Source organism: Poecilia mexicana, unplaced genomic scaffold (assembly GCF_051168715.1).
Source record: "Poecilia mexicana isolate PSO_F unplaced genomic scaffold, ASM5116871v1 scaffold_16, whole genome shotgun sequence".
In the NCBI taxonomy this organism is placed as follows: Eukaryota; Metazoa; Chordata; class Actinopteri; order Cyprinodontiformes; family Poeciliidae; genus Poecilia; species Poecilia mexicana.
The window spans coordinates 2,588,137-2,608,479 of record NW_028263385.1 but is presented as its reverse complement, the minus strand read 5'-3'; the positions used below and the strand labels follow the sequence as shown (position 1 = coordinate 2,608,479).

The 20,343-nt window shown below is 44.4% G+C and overlaps 3 protein-coding genes across 4 annotated transcripts; all 3 read left to right on the top strand.

The window, feature by feature from the left end:
• The first annotated feature begins 38 nt into the window (after window positions 1-38).
• On the top strand, window positions 39-1,383 carry mrps12 (mitochondrial ribosomal protein S12). Its single transcript, XM_014977277.2, has 3 exons — window positions 39-254; window positions 692-745; window positions 930-1,383. Exons 2-3 carry the CDS (start codon window positions 700-702, stop codon window positions 1,310-1,312), a joined length of 429 nt encoding a protein of 142 aa, XP_014832763.2. The 5' UTR covers window positions 39-254; window positions 692-699; the 3' UTR covers window positions 1,313-1,383.
• Window positions 1,384-2,052: 669 nt separating this feature from the next.
• Window positions 2,053-8,545, top strand: LOC106910598 (uncharacterized). 2 transcript variants are annotated; one of them, XM_088014259.1, is made up of 9 exons: window positions 2,053-2,304; window positions 2,781-2,859; window positions 3,558-4,231; window positions 4,859-5,179; window positions 5,779-5,860; window positions 5,963-6,210; window positions 6,802-6,885; window positions 6,969-7,131; window positions 7,748-8,545. In XM_088014259.1, exons 2-9 carry the CDS (start codon window positions 2,814-2,816, stop codon window positions 8,344-8,346), a joined length of 2,217 nt encoding a protein of 738 aa, XP_087870385.1. In that variant the 5' UTR covers window positions 2,053-2,304; window positions 2,781-2,813; the 3' UTR covers window positions 8,347-8,545. The 2 variants fall into 2 exon arrangements, with proteins under 2 accessions (XP_087870385.1, XP_014832759.1); XM_014977273.2 differs by having other exon boundaries at window positions 7,745-8,545.
• Window positions 8,546-9,424: 879 nt separating this feature from the next.
• Window positions 9,425-19,234, top strand: tmem116 (transmembrane protein 116). Its single transcript, XM_088014262.1, has 11 exons — window positions 9,425-9,902; window positions 11,943-11,989; window positions 12,794-12,854; window positions 12,936-13,067; window positions 16,157-16,261; window positions 16,827-16,876; window positions 16,963-17,046; window positions 17,119-17,254; window positions 18,032-18,176; window positions 18,270-18,349; window positions 18,781-19,234. Exons 1-11 carry the CDS (start codon window positions 9,828-9,830, stop codon window positions 18,934-18,936), a joined length of 1,071 nt encoding a protein of 356 aa, XP_087870388.1. The 5' UTR covers window positions 9,425-9,827; the 3' UTR covers window positions 18,937-19,234.
• Window positions 19,235-20,343: the final 1,109 nt, after the last annotated feature.

Below are 20,343 nucleotides of genomic sequence, written 5' to 3'. Positions count from 1 at the left end.
AAGCCTTTATTTTGAAATTACGTCTTTTATTTTGTCGTTAAACCCACCGGAAGTGCTTATTTACCCTTTGAAGGACATCCTGTCATTCGCGCTGTAGCGTGATGTCCTTCATTTAAGTGTTAAATGAAATGTTTTTATCAGGTTCTGGATTCTAAGTAGTGTTCGGTTCGGACGGGTTGTTCCGAATCATCTGAGCAGATTTGTAGCTTTAGATGAAGAAAGCGTCGGAGGTCCGCACCGGAAAGCTAACAGAGGTTAGCTTAACCAGATTCCATGAAGATAAATGTGTTTTTACCTGATAAAATGCTCCAGAGGAGACTTTAGAAAATAACTTAATTTAAATTCTGTAGGTGTTTCTTCATAATTCGGCATGTGTAAACTGAGATAAATTTTGAGATATATAGGCATGACATGAGGTAATGAATCCAAGCAGGAATAATCTGACTCCACCGCTAATGATTCTGGTTCTGTACCGACCTTAAAATGAGCTTTGAAATCTGAAATAATTATATCGGTCAGATTTATTCTATTCTGGATAAATATTTCTGAAGGGAGAATTTGAGATGAGGAATGTCAGGATAATAGAAATAAAGGATAATTTCAGCACCCAGAGGAGCTTGGATGATTTAATCCTGTGTTGCTTGGATTTGTCTTTGATTTGATCCCGGTCCTGAGTTTATGATGTTTTTAGTTTCAGGAATGTCCCTCTGGAGCCTCAGACCGGCGCTGGAGATGCTGATTCACGGTGAGTTTCCTGCAGATGAAAAGGTTTTTCTGCTCTGGACGGAAACATCTGAGGAAACTGAAACAATATCCACAGAAAAATGCTGGAATATTTTCCCTGTGGTGTTTGTGATGAATTCAGCTAAAGCATGGATCATTTTTCTGGGTTAAACATGAGCAGCTCTTTCTGCTCTGTGTGTCTGCAGCGACCCGGGTCTCCTCCTCCTGGACCGGGCCGCTCCTCTTCAGAACCATGGCCACTCTCAACCAGATGCACCGCCAGGGGAAGCCCAAGGTTCCCCCTAAAGCTCTGGGCGCCACGTTCGGCCGGCCGCAGCTCAAAGCCGTCATCCTGAAGACGATGATCCGGAAGCCCAAGAAGCCCAACTCGGCCAACAGGAAGTGCGCCCACGTGCGGCTTTCCAACGGGAAGGAGGCGGTGGTGTTCATCCCCGGGGAGGGACACAACCTGCAGGAGCACAACGTGGTTCTGGTGCAGGGGGGCAAAACCCAGGACCTGCCTGGAGTCAAACTCACTGTGGTTCGAGGAAAATATGACTGTGCTCACGTGGTGAAGAAGAAGCAGTAGCTGAGGCTCACACTGCTGCCGGTTTCATGTGTTTGATTATAGATGATCAATAAAAACTGTTTGGTTCCAAACTTGAGTTGATTTTGCCTGAAACTGAACAAGAATCAATTTGCTATTAATAATGAAAGTTTGTCAGCTGGAAAGATTCAGACTACATAGAAACACACAAACACACACGTATTTGTTTTAATTAATGTTATAGAAACAGATCTGCTCCAAAGTGCAAAATGCAAACAAAATAAGAATAATGTTGAAGTTGTAGCTCAAAACACAACTCAATCAAAAGCTAGTGATGAATTTCTTAAACTGATCAAAATTCTGAGCAGATCTGACATGAAGAGGTAAGAGAACAACAGACACACAACCACTTCTGCTTTTTAACTTCTCTTATCTTTCTTCAGTATTAACAGTATGAAACTGTTCCAGAGTCTGTAGGCAACGCCAGACTAAATGTGTCACTAAAGTGTTTAGTTAATTTAAATATTTGTCTCAAAAACCCTGACATATATCTCCTCTTAGGTGGATCATCAAACTATACCTGAATATAAAGTAAAAGTTAATAATAATGTATTCTAAATTATCTTAACTTCCCGTCCAAAAATATTCGTAAATAACTGTTCTTATTTTGTTATTCGTAATAAGAAAAATGAAATTTTCATTCACTTCTACAAGGAAATTCATTTTATTGTTAATACCGTTACGTTTGTTGTTGTTGTTGTTGTACCACCCTCCTGCCAGCGGTGGCAGCACTGAGCCCATTAGCTCCAGTATCTACTTTTTTACTTGCAATTTTTTTCGGTTCTGGTTTCTTTCTTCTCTGCTGTCGTTTATAGAAAACCTCCAACATGAAACCACGGATCTCTGAAACTCTTTAACTGACGGTTTACGTCTTTAAACGGAACACACTGATCCTTCAACGGTCGGAGCCACCCGAACTGTTCCTATTAGCTCCACGCTAGCTGCTCGGGCCGGTGTGGACCGGATTTCTGACGGTAAAAGAGGCAGTTGTGGATATTTTCCGGCTACAACTTTGCATTCTACTGCTGTGGTTTGCTTCTGATTTTGCGCTGAGGTTTAATTAAGATAAATCAGCTTTTATTTGCTAATTAGCCGGCGGTGTAATAGCGATAGCTGTTACTGCTCTCTGATTGGCCGAAATGATCTCCATTGTGTTCTGATTGGCTGAAGTTCTATTTGTTGTCAGATGTTTTAAATAATGGTTAATGTGGTTCATTAAAGATGTATAGCGTTAATCTGATTAAAAACCTCAATAAACCACAAAGGAGAGTCGGTGTGTAGCTTTTAACAGTTAGAATAATAGAATATTTAACAGTTAGCTTTTAACAGTTAATCATCATATTGTGATGATTAATATCGTTTACTAATTATAAATAAACCTTTTCATTTGAGTGATTTAAAATCACATATTTGAGATCAAGCTGTGGATTTTTGTTTCTTTGCCCTTCAGAGTGTGTTTTTCCAGAGGCCTAGATGAGAGAAGATGATGAATGAAGTGAAGGTGGAAGAGGAGGAAGGAGGAGACGAAGGTCAGAGCTGCATTCAGCCCAAACATGCGGGAAAATCACTAACAGCAGCACATCTGGGAGACTCTTAGTAGTTTCTACTCTTATTATATTTTGTAGACACTAAGTCAGGAGAAAAGAGCATAACTGGAATAACTGCAGGTGGATGGAAGACGAGGAGCTGATAGGAGGAGAGACAGGTGGGATCTGCTCTGACGCAGCTCCTGATTGGTGGAGCTGCTCAGGTTCCAGGCTGAGAGAGGAAGAGTAGAGCTGCAGGAGAAGGCGGCCATTTTCAACTAATATATTGATAACGGCATAAAGTGAAAGTTCAAGACCAATAAACTTTAATTAAACAGAAACATTAAACTGGAAGACATTTAAACATTCAAAGTAAAATGCAGCAACTGAAAATAAAACAGAAATAAAAACCACACAACCAAAAACAGATTATAACAGAAAACGACATTTTTCTTCAAAAAATCTGAAGTTAAGATGTTAGTGTTACAATCGGCTCTCTGTTCAGAACATTTTAAAAAGATGAATGATAGAAATGTGAAAGTCCAGAAAGAACCTTCAGTGTTGATCAGAACCTGGTCCAGTTCTGTTCAGAGATCATCAGAACTTCTGATCTGGACCGTGAAAGTTCTGATCGGGTTCTGGTCCTGATCACATTCTGATGGTGTTCCAATTGGGTTCTGATCGGGTTCTGGTTCCCTCAGGCCCGCCGATGCCTCCTGACCGCCAGAGTTTCTGCACTACTCCAGAACCGGCCTCGGACCAACCCAAACCCAAACGGCGCCACCGCTGCTCGCTGTGCGGCCGGGAGTTTGCCGGCCCGGCCCGTTTGGCGGACCACGTCGCCACACACTACGGCTACAAGCCGCACAGCTGCTCCATCTGCGGGAAGCGCTTCACCAAGAAGGTGAACGTGTTGGTGCACCAGCGGGTCCACACTGGGGAGAAGCCGTACTCCTGCCCCGACTGCGGCGTCAGCTACGCCCAGCGCGGCTGCCTGCGCCGCCACCTCCTCATCCACTCCCCAGAGAAACCCTTCAGCTGCTCCCTGTGTGGGCGGGGCTTCGTCCAGCGCCGTTACCTGGTCCAGCACGAGCGCACCCACACCGGGGAGAAACCGTTCTCCTGCTCGCTGTGCCCCAAACGCTTCGCCTCCCGCAGTGGCCTGTCCGACCACCTGAAGACCCACCAGGAGCAGAAGCAGCATTCCTGCTCGCTCTGCGGGAAAACCTTCTCCTCCGCGTCGTCGTTCCGGGATCATGTGAGGAACCACACGGGACGCAAACTCCACCCCTGCTCGCTGTGTGGGAGGAGCTTCAACCGGCCGAGTCTCCTGAAGAAACACCTGCAAAAACACGCCGATGGAACCCTGGAGAAGGTCAGAGGTCAATTAGTGGAAATGAACTAATGGTAAAGTGTGAACCATTCCACTAAAGCACTGTACCAATATATAACTATTGAACACCAATGCTGTACCGCTAACATAAATATTAATTTTGCTTATGCTAATGCATTACATCAACATGGTGTTTAGTGTGTCTACAGGTGTGGAACGTCCAGTCTGTCATTGCTCTCCGACCTGCTGAGTTTTGCCAACTCTGTTGCTAACTAGCCACAGTAGTGCTTCAGTCAGAAAGCATCAGGAGATTTTAGACCTGATGCTAAAATCTCCTGATTTTCTCTACCCTACTGCGATGCATTATGGGTAGAGAATGACATCATTTGCTGCATCAGTGAAGAATGTGGGAAGAGGAACTAGAGTTGATATGTAATCATACTTCAAAATAAGAGCATGCATGAATATAAACTACTACTCTGAATTGCTAATCTCCAATAACCAAAAACTGAACTCAGATGTCAAACTTTATTTAAATGAAAGGTTCCCTCATAGCCATGGAAATTAGCTCCTTTGAATTTATCTAGAAAAATTGAGTAAGAGAAGCTAAGTGTGCCAAAGTTAGCAAACGTGCTAAAGCGCTAAGCTAAAACTTCTCTGATCCTGCAGGAAGAAGCTGCTTTCCGATGCTTCCTGTGTCAAGAGCATTTCTCCTCTGTCAAAGAGGCGAAGGATCATGAGCGGCGGCACCACGCTTCGACCCGGTTCTCCTGCGACATCTGCAGCCGCTCGTTCACTCGCGCGTCCCGGCTGAAGGACCACCTGCGCTCCCACACCGGGGAGCGGCCGTTCCAGTGCGACGTCTGCAAGACGCGTTTCACCGTGTTGAGAGCGCTCAGGAAGCACCAGGAGATCCACAGCCGGCCAGACCGCCAGCCGGACCGCTGGGCCGACACTGCGCCGCCCGGCGGTCCGGATTCACCAGAACCGGTGAGGAGAGAGAAACTGGAGGGTTTCTCTAGCTGATATACAGGGGCAGTATTATGTGCTTTCTATTTTATAGCACAATCAGGTCTCTGTTACCTTCAGTTGTTATGAAAATGCTGAATGTATTAAATATGACCAAAAAAAAGTTATTAATAATTTAATGACTTGAAACTGTGCCTCTGTCTCTTTAAGAAGCTCCTCCTCTTCCTGAAGCTCCGCCTCCAGGAAGTAATCTCAACATGGCTCCTCTGTTAACACTTTAACGTTTCTGCTGGAGAAGTGGCTCCTATAATGAGCTCAGCAGCTGTTTGCTAATTGCTGCTGGCTAGTCTGAAGGTTAGTCTGAGTTGGGGAGGAGCTGCACCTTGGAGGCGGGGCTAGGTCCACCCAGGCGTTTTTTACAGCTGAATGGTTGCCATGGAGATTAAAGTATTTCTGAAACATGGAAGAATCAAAGCAACACTGCAGGGAATAATAATTTGATTTTACATGATACTGGCCCTTTAAAAGTTACAAACATGGACCAGAACAGCTCCTATGAGTTTGGATCTGAGCCCTCCTGCTGGTTCTGGTTGAAACATTTTACCTTCTGTTGGTTCTAGAACCTAGATGAGCTTCTGGACGGAACCAGCGCCGCCCTGCGGGTGGAGAGCCGCAGCGACGAGTCGCTGCCTTCACTGACTGGTGAGAAAATCAGAACTTTGGCTTCAGGGAGCTTCTGGGTCCAGAAGTCTGCTGGTTCTGTTGGGTTTATGACTCTTCCTCTCTGTGTTTTTGGTTCTGCAGACCCGATCCCTGCCAGGACAGAGTCAGAGAAGAACCTGGAGGCCCAGGAGGTCTCAGAAAACCTGCGGCCAGAACCACCGCATCCGCCGGGCCCAGAGACCCAGACGACCTGCAGGAGTCCAGCTGCGAGGAAGAAGAGGAACCACAGCTGCAACATCTGCTCCAAGAGCTTCCTGAAGCCCTGCCTGCTACGGGAACACATGAGGGTCCATATCAGGGAGGGCCGGCTGCCGGACCCGGCCGACAAGGTGACCAGAACCATCAGAACTGTCCGGGTTGACTGTTTCTGTCTGATCCACCTTTCAGTTGTTCGCCTTTGACCTCCAAATGGTTTGACGGAAGAACAATGAGCCAAAACATCATCAGTTCTCAAGGAATTCTGTTGATCTACGGAGAGAAATTGGTTCCAAAATTATTGAAAGAGAAGAAAATGTTTAAAAAATTACCATTTGAAAAAATGCATGTCTATCAAAAAATAAATTTTGAGAGTAATTTATGACATGTTTGCAATAGTTTAACCTAAAATTTTCAGATGTGATTTTCAAGTTTTATAAATTGTATTGTTTTCAAATCATATTTTACATGTTTTGTTCGGGGGGTGGGACTTCCTCTGATGCATGGCAGGAAGGCACGTTCCTATTGGTCAGTGTGGAGCAAAGTGAGAGTGTCTCAAACAAAATCAGAAAAACAGCAAACTCCATAAATGTGGGTTATGATTTTTAGTATTGGGCCAGATTTCTCTCCGTACTGATCTGAGTGGAGTTGGAGGGACAGCAGCTGCTTTGGGTTCCATGTTGCTGACCGACCCGGGTTCTGGACTGACCTGGGTTCTGTTCCAGGTGTTCTGGCTCCATATGCGGACCGGCGGCCAGAAGAAGAAAACTGTGATGATGATGAAGGAGGATGAAGGTGTGGAGGACGAGGTGAGGAACCAGTTTACTCACCAGTCTCCAACTGGTTTAAGGTTCTGGTTGAGCCTGAAACTTCTCCTCCTGTCTCCCTCCAGCGCCGACCCGGTGACCCCTCCACCTCTGACCCCGCCCTCGTCCCTGATGCCGGTAACCTTGGCGACCAGGGTGGGAACCAAAGCGAGCAGCAGGAGGAAGAGGATGTCAGTGGTTTGATCAACTCTGATGGAGAGGAAGAGCGCTGGGAACCGGAGCGCCGCGGTACGACCACGGTTCTGACCCGGTTCACATGGTTCTGCCTGAGGTCCAGATTTCCCAGTAGACTGGTAAAGAGGGCTGGGTCGGTTCTGATCCGGTCCGTTTGTTCATTAGCTCTGAGGATCCAGCTGCATCAGATAAATACATACGGCACAAGATCAGGGCCAAAATTAAGAGGATTCTCCTCCCAGCTGTGGCTACTTCCTCGTAGCAGGAGGCTACCTCCACTCTGACGTTGCCAATCTGATTGATAGAGCAGCACTGCTAACTGAGTGGAAAATCAGGAGACTACTAGTTAGCATTAGCTTTGGAGGAGCTAGTGACTAGCATGGCTACCCTGGTCACCCACTGCATTGCCAACTTCATCTGCTGGCTATTCGCCACGATAGGCTAGCATTAGCTTTGTGTAAGCTGCTGTTAGCCTTCTATAGGTTAATTTTAGAACTGATGGGCTATCGTTAAGGAATGAATTGAATCAGGACTGGATCAGAACATTACCAGAGGTCAGAGGTCACTGAAATCATTCTGAAATGCGTCAGCAGAGCTTCTTGTGCTTCTGAACCACCTGACAGAGGCATGTTGAACCCACGCAGCTACTGACCCTTCGTGTTTCCAGCAGGTCCAAAGATCCACTCCGACCCGCCGGCAGACGGCTGCTCCACGGGAAAATCCAAGACCTGCTGCCCGGTGTGCGGCCGCGACTGCTTCAAGGCGTCGGCGCTGCAGAAGCACCTGCGCATCCACTCCGGCGAGCGGCCCTTCCAGTGCCCCACCTGCAGGAAGAGCTTCGTGCAGCACGTCCACATGACAGAGCACCAGCGCATCCACACCGGCGAGAAGCCCTTCACCTGCACCGTCTGCAGCAAGAGCTTCACCTTCTCCAGCGCCCTGCGCCGCCACCAGCGCGTCCACACCGACGCCCGGCCCTTCCGCTGCGCCGTCTGCCCCAAGACCTTCAAGCAGCTGTGCGTCCTGAAGAACCACCAGCTGACGCACTCGGGCGTCCGCTACCAATGCCCGCTGTGCAGCAAGAGCTTCAGCCGCGCGCTGGAGCTCACCTACCACATCGACGTGCACTCCGACGCGCAACCCTACCACTGCAGCGTCTGTAGGAAGAACCTGAGCGGCGCCCGCATCTTCAGGAAGCACATGAGGAAGCACGAATCCGACGAGCCGCAGCTCGACCCGGCGGCGGCAGAGTCGACGAAAAAACAATGAAGGTCACCTCAGAATTACGTGACCCGAGAGATTCACTGCTAAACTTCCTACAGGAGCTCAGAAGGGCCAAACAAAGCAGAGACTCCAGCCAGCAATCGGATGCATCGATGCCTTTCTCAAGGGCCCGGTGAGAGCCGGACCAAGACGTTCAACACGAAATAATCAGATTCTCCACAATAAAAATTTGATCCAAACGAAAGTTTCTGAATCTCATTTATCCACAGAGGTCAGAGGTCGTTTAGATACCAATAACTCCCAGATCAGGGCATAAAAGTTCTTCCCTGCTGGTTCCACCAAACCCAATACGGTCCAGCCTGGTTCTGTTGTGCTGAGGCATCCACCAGGTGGCGCAGTGCTACTATTACTATTTCCAGTTTCCTGAAGGTGGAAACTTTTTCTCCCAGTTGGACCCAAATCTGGTTCCCCAAGGCTGCATCATTTCTTTGATCCAACTCCAGTCCGTTTGCCTAGTCAAAGTCCGGTTTGGTTGATGAGGTGTGACGCTAATCGACCTCTGACCTCCAGACCTCGATCTGGGTTCGGTTTAAATGTGAACGCCAAGCGGACCAGAGACCGCTCCAAAAGCAGGAAGTGGACTACAGCGCAGGGCATTCTGGGTAAATCCAACCAGCAGCATAAATGTCTCCTGGTCTTTAGCCAAAAACTAAAGGGAAATCCTCCAACTGCTAAAATCCTCCATCTTGTTTCCACCTGGTGAAGAAGGAAGTTGCTCTCAGTGTCTTCAGAGGTTTTTCTGTCGTTTCCTTCAGTGGTTCTTGGTGCAGCGCCCAGCAGATGATGGAGTTCTGGAACCAGTAGAACCGGGTTGACCAGACCATCTAAAATTATTATTAATGTTCCCAAAATGACGTCAGATGGCGGCTGATTTCAGATCTGGTAACGTTTGCTTGGATCTCACAGAGTTAACCTCCAGGCAGAAAAGCAGCTAAAGTTTCTGAAATGTTTAGTTTCTCACCAAGCTTCACTAGTTTCTGTTCCTTCCAGACTAGAAACTCATTTTTAAACCCAAATGTGATGAATATTAGAAAAAACAACAACATGGAAGGACTGCAATGGAAACCATCACCAGGCTGAGTTCAGATTCACTGAGAAGAGATTCCGTCCTGATGGAAACAGGAACTGATGAGGGCAGAAGTTGGTCGGGATTTCCTCCAGCAGGGGGCGCCAGCAGAGATGTTTCGGTTCATTAAATGATCCGTTTTCACAGTAACTCTGTGGTTCGGGCTTGTTTCCAGAAGAAGTCAGAACCTCCTGATGGGAGCTGAAGCACGGCTCTGATCCAATCAGAGAATCGATAGAAAACCAGTATCTACCTCCTGACGCCGGAGACGAACCTGCAGCTCCGCCAGGTGGGCGGGGTTAACGCGGCTAAGCCTCGCTCCCCCGCCGGATAAAGACCTGCGGCTGATCCCCAGTTCCAGTTCAGGTTCTGCTCCTCCAGAGACCCCCATCCTGCCAGCATGCTGCCCCCGTTGACGCTGAGCCTCCCCCGCAGCCCGGAGGCCAACACCACGGCGGCCGTGGACTGGACCCAGGTGAGTCCTGTTGATTTCATGTGGAGATTTAATCATATCGCTCCGTTTCACTCCCTCATTCAATCACTTCTGCTCTAAAAGCTGCAAAATAATCTGAGAAAAGGAGCAAAAACGTTCATTATTTTAGTTGCATCTGGAAAAAGGAAGTTTTTCCATTTGATTTTTGGAACATAAAATTTAAATTTTTGAAAATTCAGTAATTTTATTTCCTTAAATTGTGGATTTTTTTCATATTGTTCTGTCATTTGTGTAGAAACTCTATAAACATGTAATGAACTGTTTCTTTATATCTTTTCGTTTATTTTAGTAGTTTTAACGCCGTGGGGCGTGTGGGTTATTATTCCCTCCGCGCAGACTGACAGGCTCTGATGACGTTATCAGGATTCCCAGGGAATCGAACCGGGACCGCTGGTTTGCAACTTAAATATAAAGTTAGCGATGAAAGTAGTTTGTGAGCTAGCTATAGTTTAGTTATCGAATTAAATATGTAACTAAACGTTTAGCTCACTTAACATTTAATTTATTTAGCTCTATTTATATCACGCTCTATTTATCTATAAATTTATATTTACCTTGCCAATTTTATATTTATGTTAATATTTGTGTGAGATGAACTGTTTGGGAGGTGAAGAGAAGCTCCATATTTATCAGCATCAGCATCGGTTCTGGTCGGTTCTGGTCGGCTGCATAGGCCTAAATCCCGGGAGGTCGGGGGTCGGGGGGTCCGGACCCCCCAAATCTTGGAAAAGTCTAGAGTTGTCCCCCCCAAAGAAATCATGAAAGAAACCCTTGTATTTAAACAATATAAATATATAAAAAGCAATAGAAACAAAGAACGAAGTAAATCTGCCATTCATCTAAGAAAAAAAACAAGAATTATTTTTAAGTCCCCCCATCATTGTTAGAACAATGGTTCAGTCCAAAGTGTAGGAGGAGCAACAGCTGCTGATCGGTACAGGCTCCGTTAGATCCGCTAAGGGAGGAGCTAGCTGTTAGCTGCGGCTCTGCAGCATTAACAAAAAACCCTCCAGTAAGTAAATAGTTAAAGCAAAAGACATGTAACACGTTTTATTTACTTTCACTGCTCAACAGAGTGAAACACGTTAATAAAAATCAGTCCGCAGTTTGTTATTTCATTACTTTGGATGAATCGTGATAAAATGCCTCCTTATGCCTTGGAAATCAAAGCTAGCTAAACTGCTACATTGCTTTCATAGACTTCGCTCCTTTTTCTGTCGAAGGTAGCCAATATTTCAATTACATTTAGCTCTCTAACTCTTTAATAAGAAGAGTTTGAAACGGGAGCGGCTGAGCGTTAGCATTAGCCGATAGCTCAGTATGGGAGCCGAGAGCAGAGGGGCGACTGCAGCTGGCAGGAAAAATAATAAAGTATGACTTTATTTCTTACCATCTTCAACGTAGAGCCTTTAAAACCACAAAATAAAACCTGAATATTTTTCTGGAAAACTGGTGCTGACCTTTATGTTTAAGTTATGATACTTCCCAGATATTCAATTTCCACATATTTATAGGTTTTAACATGAATTCCCCCCCAAAAAAATTACGTTCAAAGCAACTTAAGTTATAATTTAAATAACACATGATTTGTATCGACAAAAACTGCAATAAATCAATATTTATGAGGACACTTAAGTGTAGTTACTTATTAAAACTTTTTCATTTAGAGCCTTAAGTTTTTGTAAAGGTGTAGCAGATCTTTGAACCAAACTCAGATCTAAACATTTGAATCTTAGTTTGACTTCTGGGTCTCAGCAGGTTGTTCACTGAGAAAAACATTTTGTTATTCATTGCTACTTACTAGTCATTTTTGGTGGTGCAGCTTGAACACACAAAAATTTAAACCACATTTGACTGTAACTTTGCCGACCCCCCCAAAATTGCTCTTAACATTTTCCCTGTTTATGGTCCCCCCCCCCCAATAATGAGGTGGGATTTACACCCTTGGTCGGCTGTGGTCCGTTCTGCTCGGTTCTGGTCGGGTTGCAGCAGCGGGTTGAACGTGTTGTTTTCCCCTTGCAGGTGTACGAAGCCGTCCGGTGGATCCAGCTCATCATGGCCTCGTTCAGGTTGGTTCCGGCTTCCTCATCCTCCTCGGTGGTTTCCTTCTCTGTTCAGTTTAAAATGACATTTATTTGTTTCTGCATTGACATTTCAGGAAGGAGGAGATTTTAGGCTAAAACTGAGGAAAATATTGCTTTAAAAACCCCAGCTAATTTTAGTTCTGGACTTCTTGATCCGGTTCTGGTTCTGGTTTTGGTTCGTCAAGGTGACGTTTCCATGGCGATGAACACAGTTTAGATGAAATGCCACCTTGGTGCAGAGGTAGATGAGCAGCAAAGGTCTTTAACAGATTTTTAAATAAAACAACTTTATTTTTGTTTCTATATTTCATACATTTTAATTAAAGATTTAAAGTTTATAGTAAATTACTTAAAACAGCACAAAATGTGTAACCTGACAAAAAAAAAACTAAGTTCCTCTTTGTGCAGATAGCTGTTAGGTTAGTTTATCTTGGTTTCATTTAATTTAGCTTAGCTTGATTTGCCTTTGTTTAGCTAAAGCTAGCTTAGCTTAGCTTGTTTTTACCTTAGAAAATATTTTGAAAGAATCTTAAAATCTTAGCTAATTTCTTAGACATTTATTTCAGCTTTGCTTTGAGTTGTTTCTCCTTAAATTGTACATTTTATGCATGAAAACAGGAAAACCTCCTACAACTGGCCTTTTAAATGACATTTACATTTTACAACTATTTATCGGCTATTTTGGCCAAAATTATTCAGGAATGATTTTATTGTGGAATGTGTTTGTGTTTTTAATGCTCTGAATAATAATTCAGACAGTTTTTAAACATTTTCTCTGAATATTTGCAGCATTGTTGGTTCCGGCTCCATCATCTCCCTGATTATTCCCAGACTCGGTCAGACGCCCGAGGTCAGTCGCATCATATGGTTGCGTCCAGCTGTCCTTTGGGGTCAGAGGTCAGGTGTCTGACTGCTGCTGTCCTGTTTGCAGCTGCAGCCTCTGTTCCAGCTGAGCGTGGCCGACCTGCTGCTCGCCACCTGCTGGCTGATCGGCGCCATCCTCTACTCTCAGCGCTGCGACCACCTGAGCGCGCTCTGCTACAACCTGCACACCGTGGAGCAGGTAACGGCCGCGCCGCCGCTCTGGGGGAGTCTGACGGGCTTTCTGGGGAAGTTTGAGGGGTTTCCATGAGTTTTATCAGGAAGTGGCTCCTCTTTCCTCCTCAAAGCCTTCACTGTTAGAAAATCTCAGCTTCCTCAAACAGCGGAGAGAAACCGCAGCCTGGACACGAACAGCATCAGAACCAGCTGCTGTTTCCACAGAAACTCATGGCTGGACTCAGTCTGGGACACAAACACTGACACGGAAATATTTCAGTGGATTCAACTCAAAAATTGTTTGGTTTCAATGAAAGTTGAAGAAAAAACCTTCATGGTTTCTAATTTTATCTGTGAATAAAACATGGAAACGTGCAAAGGAACCAAACGAGTTTAAAATCAGTTCAATTCAGTTTATTTCTTTGGTACCGATTCATAGCATCTTTCATAGAGAGAAAAAAACTCAGAAATCATAAAGTTAAATTAAGGTTATTACTTTGTGTTATTATTGTGATAATGATAAAAATTAAGATAAAAAAATAACTATATCACTTATTTTTTAGGTAACTGAACTACAAACATGATTATTGTTCTTGGAAAAACACATAAAACAGGATCCTTCAAGACTCCACTTACATAAAAATAAAAAGTGTGATTTATATCACTAAACTAAGATGAAATAAAAGTAAAAATAACATTTATTTATTATTTATCAGTAACTGAAATTTAACCTAACAGTAGATCAAAGTTGATAATTTATAACAAAATAAATGATAAATGGTACAACAGATAATCATCTCTAAGTTGAAATAACAGCAAATAAATCAAATCGGAGAGCAGTAGGAGAAAGTAGCAGAATGAGAAAAGGTCAGTTCAACCAGGTGTAAAAATAAAGTTCAAAGTGGATAAAATTGATTCAGATTCAGTTTGTGAGAACCTAGAGGCTGGAGAACATGCTGTTTTTCTCATATTAAAGCATAAACATTCTGTTTTCAGCTTTAAGAAGTTCCTCTGAAAGTAAAGTTTAGTGTCTTCTGTTTTCAGGTTTTATTTTTGACACCAGGAGCTGAACTGGAAGCTGCTGTCTGGGGGTTTTCCCACCGCAGCAGCAGGTTTGAGTTTTACATCTGGTTTAAACCCAGCTGATAAATCCTCTGAGGTCAATAGTCGGTCACAAAGACAACGTGGGTAGATCACATGACATGAAAAACACGTCAGCCCGTCATTTTAAAATAAAATACCCGTCACTTAATGGGCTCTTTGCACCTAAGGCGTTGACATCACATCTCCAGGAGCTAATGCGGCTCACTTTTTTCCGCTTTGAGTTACCATGACTGGTAGAAAAGACTAAGTCGTATTTCAGATGCAAAAAAACAATACTATTAACATTGTTGTCTTCCTAATATAATGGGCTTTTAAGTTTTCCTTAATTTCCAAGCGATCCTGAATTAAGAAGATGGCTTGTAAATATCTGTTGCTACCAGCTAACGCCGCACAGCAAAGTTTGCAGCCTTCACTTCACTCCGGATCAGCCTAAAACTACCGGGGATACGGATGGTAAATAAAGGAGCCTCCCTGAGTTATTTCCATGGAATCACTTCTATATTCAGCCTGAAAGAGTTTATGGGAACCAGAGAGCAGACCAGAGCCAGACAGCCGAGCAACTGATCCGCCTGTACATACTGCTGTAAACACCGTCCTATCTGAGCTCTGAACAAGAAACATGCAAAGGTAATAAAACGAAATAACACGGAGACATGAAGCAACACGGTCATATTTTTCTAAAAGCAGCAACTTTGAACCTGAACAGCTGAACCAGATCTCTGACACCAGAGCTGCGCTACTGTCAAGCTATGAGGCTTGTTGAGCTCCGTCAGGCTTCGGAAGCTAAAAGTCCGAACCGGAACCGAACCCCGTTAGTCTGTGACACTAACGACAATAAACACGCATAATATACTTGAAAATAAGATAAATACATTGTCCGTTAGAATGTTTAGATACTTAAATAGCACATTTTACAAGAACAATGTCCGAGAATATTGCCTACTAGCATAAGCTAACGTTAATGTTAGCCACAAAGTTTAAGTAAAACTCACCTTTGTGTCAGTGAATGTATAACGAGGCATACATCTAAAACCTTTCTCCAGCTGACTTGTTGGGGCTTCGGATCGATGTACCAAGCCCTGAAAGCACCTAATGTAAATGATATTTGTATTGGATCGGAAACAATCGAGCCGCTTTACCCCAAACGCGGAAGCTGAGGTGCAAAGAGCCCATTGATGTACAGGTTGGCCTTACCAGTTGGTGGCGGTAATGGTCCCTTTACTTGTTTGCCAACCGCCATTTTAACAAAGAAGAAGAAGGAGAAGTCTAACACTCACTGCGCATGCGTAAACAACTGCGCTAAGTGCAGCAAAGCTAGCTAGATAACGAGTTTCTCCAATTTCTAACCCTCGGTTTTTCTCTTAAACTTAAAAAGGAAATAAAAAATAAGTACGGCAGACAGACCAAGTAAGAAGACAAAAGTTTATCACTGTAAACATATAAATAGTTATATTTTGCGTGTAGTATGTAGATCGTTTCGACTCGGTCCTGTTTTAAGAAGCTCACTTGCTGAGTTCATCTTTGTTGGCTTGTTCCTCCATTTTGTTCTGATTTGTTGCCTGTTGGTAAAACCGGGTTTATCTGAGTCTGGGACCGGCGGTTCCTCTTTCCGCTCCGGTATTTCGCGGTTTGGGTTTAGATGCTGATGTGAAACCCAGAGCGCTTTCAAAGCCATGACGGCATTTTCACATCACGTGATGCATTTCCAAGTTAGAAAGCGAGCGGGACAACAGAACCTGAACTGAACCTTTAGGGCAGGAAGTAGGTGAGAGATGGTGGGCCCAGGAGGATGTGGCTCTTCGTCACAGCTTCATCTGCGTAAATGTTCTGATCCGATCCGGCTCGTTTGGCTCAAACAACCAGAACTCATCCTGAACTGGGTCACTGAGGAGGAAATGGAGCAGCAGAACCAGGACACAAAAACACGCCTGACCTATTCTATTGTCCGTTTGAGCTGCTGGTTTAACCCGTTACTGTCAGAACCAGACGGACCGTTTTGTTCTGTTTCAGATTCTGTACATGGCGTCCTTCTTCTTCACGCTGAACTACGTGTGGAACCTTTACACGCTGACCAGAGAGAAGTTCAACAGCTGCTTCAGCGGCTACTCCATACAGGTAGCCATGTTTATATGATAGCCATGCTGAGCGGTAGCCATGTTGAACTGTAGCTCACAGAAACATCCATTAATCAGGTTCAACATAACTTTTATTTTATTGTTTCTGTAAATCTTAAACTGTTTTCTATCTTCTTCTGTTTGAGGTGAAATCAGAACTATCTGCTTCTATGGAAGGCCATTTCTGTCATGAAAGAAAAAAAATAAGAGCCCAACAGGAAGTCATAATTTGAAGTTTTAAAGTTGTAACTATGAGATACTGGATATCTCATAACAGTTTAACACATTTTATCTAAACATTACGTTAGCTTTGCTCTGTTCAGCTCATTCATATTGACATAGAGTAGCTTTATGTTAAGTTGGAAAGGTTGTAAATGTCTTAACTTGGTTTAGCCTTTAGGAAGAGGATTTCTGAAGCTAAAAATTTCATAGGAAGTTTTATTATTAAAGAAGCAAACAGTCTTTAAAATGTTTATCTCCATATTTTGCTATTAATCAAGCCGGCAATTTAAACATCTGTTGGTTCCTGGATGAGGTTCTGAATCTTGGCATCTTTTCTTCCTCAGTTTTCCAACACGGTGTCGCTGAAAGCTAAAATGATTGCTGTGTTGTCAAGGTGAGAACATGCTGAGACCAGCAGCAGGTGAACCTGGACCTCACCTGGACTGCTTTCACCCCGCTGACCCGTTTCTCCCGTTTCAGTCTGGTTCCGGCTCTGCTCATGGTCCCGGTGTTCGTACAAGGGAACGTCGGCCACTGCCAGGTCAACTTCAGTGAGCCCTACAGGTGAGGCCTCACCTGAGACAGGTTAGCGCAGCGGCGCTGCTGTCAGGAGCTGACGCTGTGCTTGTGGAGCAGGTGTCTGCTGATGCACACCGGAGCTCTGTTCCTGCGGCCGGACCGGCAGCGGCTCAGCCGCAGCTGCAGCTTCCTGCACACCTACCAGATCGGAGTCTTCCTCAGCAGCTTCCTCCTCACCCTGCTGGGCATCACGGTGAGCTGAGGGGTAAACTAGAGGGGTAAACTAGAGGGGTAAACTAGAGGGGTAAACTAGCGGGGTAAACTAGCGGGGTAAACTAGAGGGGTAAACTAGAGGGGTAAACTAGCGGGGTAAACTAGCGGGGTAAACTAGAGGGGTAAACTAGAGGGGTAAACTAGCGGGGTAAACTAGCGGGGTAAACTAGCGGGGTAAACTAGAGGGGTAAACTAGCGGGGTAAACTAGAGGGGTAAACTAGCGGGGTAAACTAGAGGGGTAAACTAGCGGGGTAAACTAGAGGGGTAAACTAGAGGGGTAAACTAGCGGGGTAAACTAGAGGGGTAAACTAGTGGGGTAAACTAGTGGGGTAAACTAGAGGGGTAAACTAGCGGGGTAAACTAGCGGGGTAAACTAGAGGGGTAAACTAGAGGGGTAAACTAGAGGGGTAAACTAGCGGGGTAAACTAGAGGGGTAAACTAGTGGGGTAAACTAGAGGGGTAAACTAGCGGGGTAAACTAGAGGGGTAAACTAGTGGGGTAAACTAGAGGGGTAAACTAGCGGGGTAAACTAGAGGGGTAAACTAGAGGGGTAAACTAGTGGGGTAAACTGTCTCCAGGGAGGACCGGGTTTCAAGGCTTCATTCACCCTGTTAATGAGGGGAAGCTGACCTCTGACCCGGGTCCTGACCCGTCCACTCAGGTCTTATGAGGTTTGTTTTGGATTGGCTGTACTGAAACCAGTTTCATTGTGCTTCTGTACGATGACGATTAAGGCTGGTTCTGATTCTGATCCAGGTTCTGGTGGTCAAGGCGCGGTGCGTCTACCGGCGGGCGGTGACGTCCTGCGGTTACCTGGGCAACGAGCAGCGGGCCTTGTTCCGGGTGATGGACCTGCGGATGCTGCTGTACCCGCTGGTGTTTGTGTTCTGCTGGGGTCCAGGTTTGTTCCGGTTCTGATCCGTGTCACTCGCCGCTCAGCGTGGCTGTTGCTAGGGGCGACCGCGTCTCGTTCACTCTGTGCGTTCTGTTTCAGCCGTGGCGCTGGCGTTCCTGCGGGTGGCGAAGCCGTCGACGGGTCACGGTGTGGCAGGCGTCTGCCTCTACATATCCGAGGTCAGCGCGCCACGCTCCGGGCCGACCGGGTCGCTCCGGGCCGGTGCCTGGAGCTCCGACTGATCAGGCTTCACGTTTTAATCCAGTGATGTTTTGGTGATTTTAAAGGGCCAGTGTCAGATTTTCCATCATGTTATAATTATTGCTCATCAGAAACGTACTTAGTCCTCTGATCTCTATGACAACCATTCAGCTGTTAAAACACCTGGGTGGGCTTCAGAAAGAGCCGGAGCTTCTTAAAGGCACAGAGACCCAATTTCAGGCATTTGAATCAGGAAGTCAAATTTATTTCAAGTATTTTTGATATTTTTATAGCTAGAAAGTGAAAACACCTGATGCTGCCTCTCTAAGGTCACTTTGTGTCGGTGTTGTTGCTTTGTGTTGCTTTTGTTCCTGTTTCTGTTCTTAAAGTGACGGTGTGTATTTTCCAGGCCTTCACTTCGGCCTCTCAGGGTTTCCTCAACTGTCTGGTGTACGGCTGGACGCGCCTGCACCTCCGCCGCGCTGGTCTGTCCTTCTTCTCCAGAGACGTGGACACGCAGACGCCGCTGCTGCGCTCCCAGCAGACCAGGAGCTATCTCACCTGAGGGGGCGAGCGGCTCAGCAGCGGGTGGGGGTGGGGGCTTTTCTGCTGCTTTCTGCCACAGAGACTTGAGGCGTTAACTTTCGCTTTCCACCAGAGGAAAAACTCCGCGGCTGCATCTTCCACCTCTGGTCCTGAACCACCGAGGCGAGAAAAGAGGAAGAGGAAGAGCAAAGGGGGTTGAGAATGGTTACTCAGTCTGTCAGCGACCTCTGACCTTAGGAAGTGAAATCATCAGTCTGGGTTGAAATGCTTTTATTTTGAAGTTTCCCAGCTAATAAAGTTGCTTCAGTGATCAGAAATCATCTGAAAGGTTTTTACAAACTGGTTTAAATTTAGATTTTTAATCTTGTTTCATTTATTTTGCTGATTTTCTTTCTGAAAGTTGGCAGAATAAATAAAAATGATAATTATTAAGCTTTAACGAAATTGATGCAACACAAGAAAAAAGTGAACTGGAAAAAGTCAAACTATTTGAAAATTTTAAAATCCCAACAATCAACTGAATGTAAAATTTATTCAGATTTTATTTTCACACTCTTTCAACTTGTTTTACATTTCATTCTTGTGTTTTTACGACTTTATTATTTTATTTTACTGTTCTGGCTTTCTCGTTATGTTTTATTATTTTAACTTTATTCTAAGACTTTATGCTCATAAAATTATCACTTTATTTTTGTAATTTAAAGAAAAGTCATTTTGTCATTTTTATGTTTCAGAACTAATAAAAATTACAAAAATTATTGATGGAAAATAGATTTAAAAGATCAAATGAACTGTAAAAAGTCTGACTTGTCGTTGGTTAAAGATGGAAAAAAATCCCAACAATGTTCATGCTGACATGCTTATTGTTGCATAAACAGTTGGTGACATATTATCCGCCCCCACAGCCGAGCCGCTCTGGGCAATCAGCCGTTTCTGCTGGAGAATCAGGAAAAAAATGAAATGATGTGAAACCAGGAGCCTGCAGGTGGCGCTGGAGGTTACTGAGCAATGTCTCAAAAACATAGAAAATATAAATTAGAGAACAATACATTGAAAACAATTGAGATAAAATGGAAAAATAACCTGAAACAGAAAAGATTTAAAATGACAAATTTTAGAAATTAAAATTTTGAAAAATAATTTGAAAAAATGCAACTAGAAAATAAAAGATGAAATAATTCTTTAAGAAAAAAATCAGAAAAGATTAAAAGAAAATAAATTGAAAACTGAAACTATAGATATCGTAAATTACTCTCAAAACATTTTTTTTATTACAGTTTGATAAAGTTTAATTTTTTTCACATTTTAATTTCTGTACGGTGTTTTTTACTCAGACCCGGCTGCCCCTCCCCAACCTGTTTCCATCAGAGAGCAGCGGCTCTTCTCTTCCTCTGCTCGCCATCCTGGAAGCAAAATTCAGACATTT

Coding starts and splice junctions, on each gene's coding strand:
- mrps12 (XM_014977277.2), top strand. CDS start 700: ATGTCCCTCTGGAGCCTCAGACCGGCGCTGGAGATGCTGATTCACG. Junction 746..929: donor GCTGGAGATGCTGATTCACG/GTGAGTTTCCTG, acceptor GTGTGTCTGCAG/CGACCCGGGTCTCCTCCTCC.
- LOC106910598 (XM_014977273.2), top strand. CDS start 2,814: ATGATGAATGAAGTGAAGGTGGAAGAGGAGGAAGGAGGAGACGAAG. Junction 4,232..4,858: donor CCGATGGAACCCTGGAGAAG/GTCAGAGGTCAA, acceptor CTGATCCTGCAG/GAAGAAGCTGCTTTCCGATG. Junction 5,180..5,778: donor GTCCGGATTCACCAGAACCG/GTGAGGAGAGAG, acceptor TGTTGGTTCTAG/AACCTAGATGAGCTTCTGGA.
- tmem116 (XM_088014262.1), top strand. CDS start 9,828: ATGCTGCCCCCGTTGACGCTGAGCCTCCCCCGCAGCCCGGAGGCCAAC. Junction 9,903..11,942: donor CGGCCGTGGACTGGACCCAG/GTGAGTCCTGTT, acceptor TTCCCCTTGCAG/GTGTACGAAGCCGTCCGGTG. Junction 17,047..17,118: donor AACTTCAGTGAGCCCTACAG/GTGAGGCCTCAC, acceptor CTTGTGGAGCAG/GTGTCTGCTGATGCACACCG.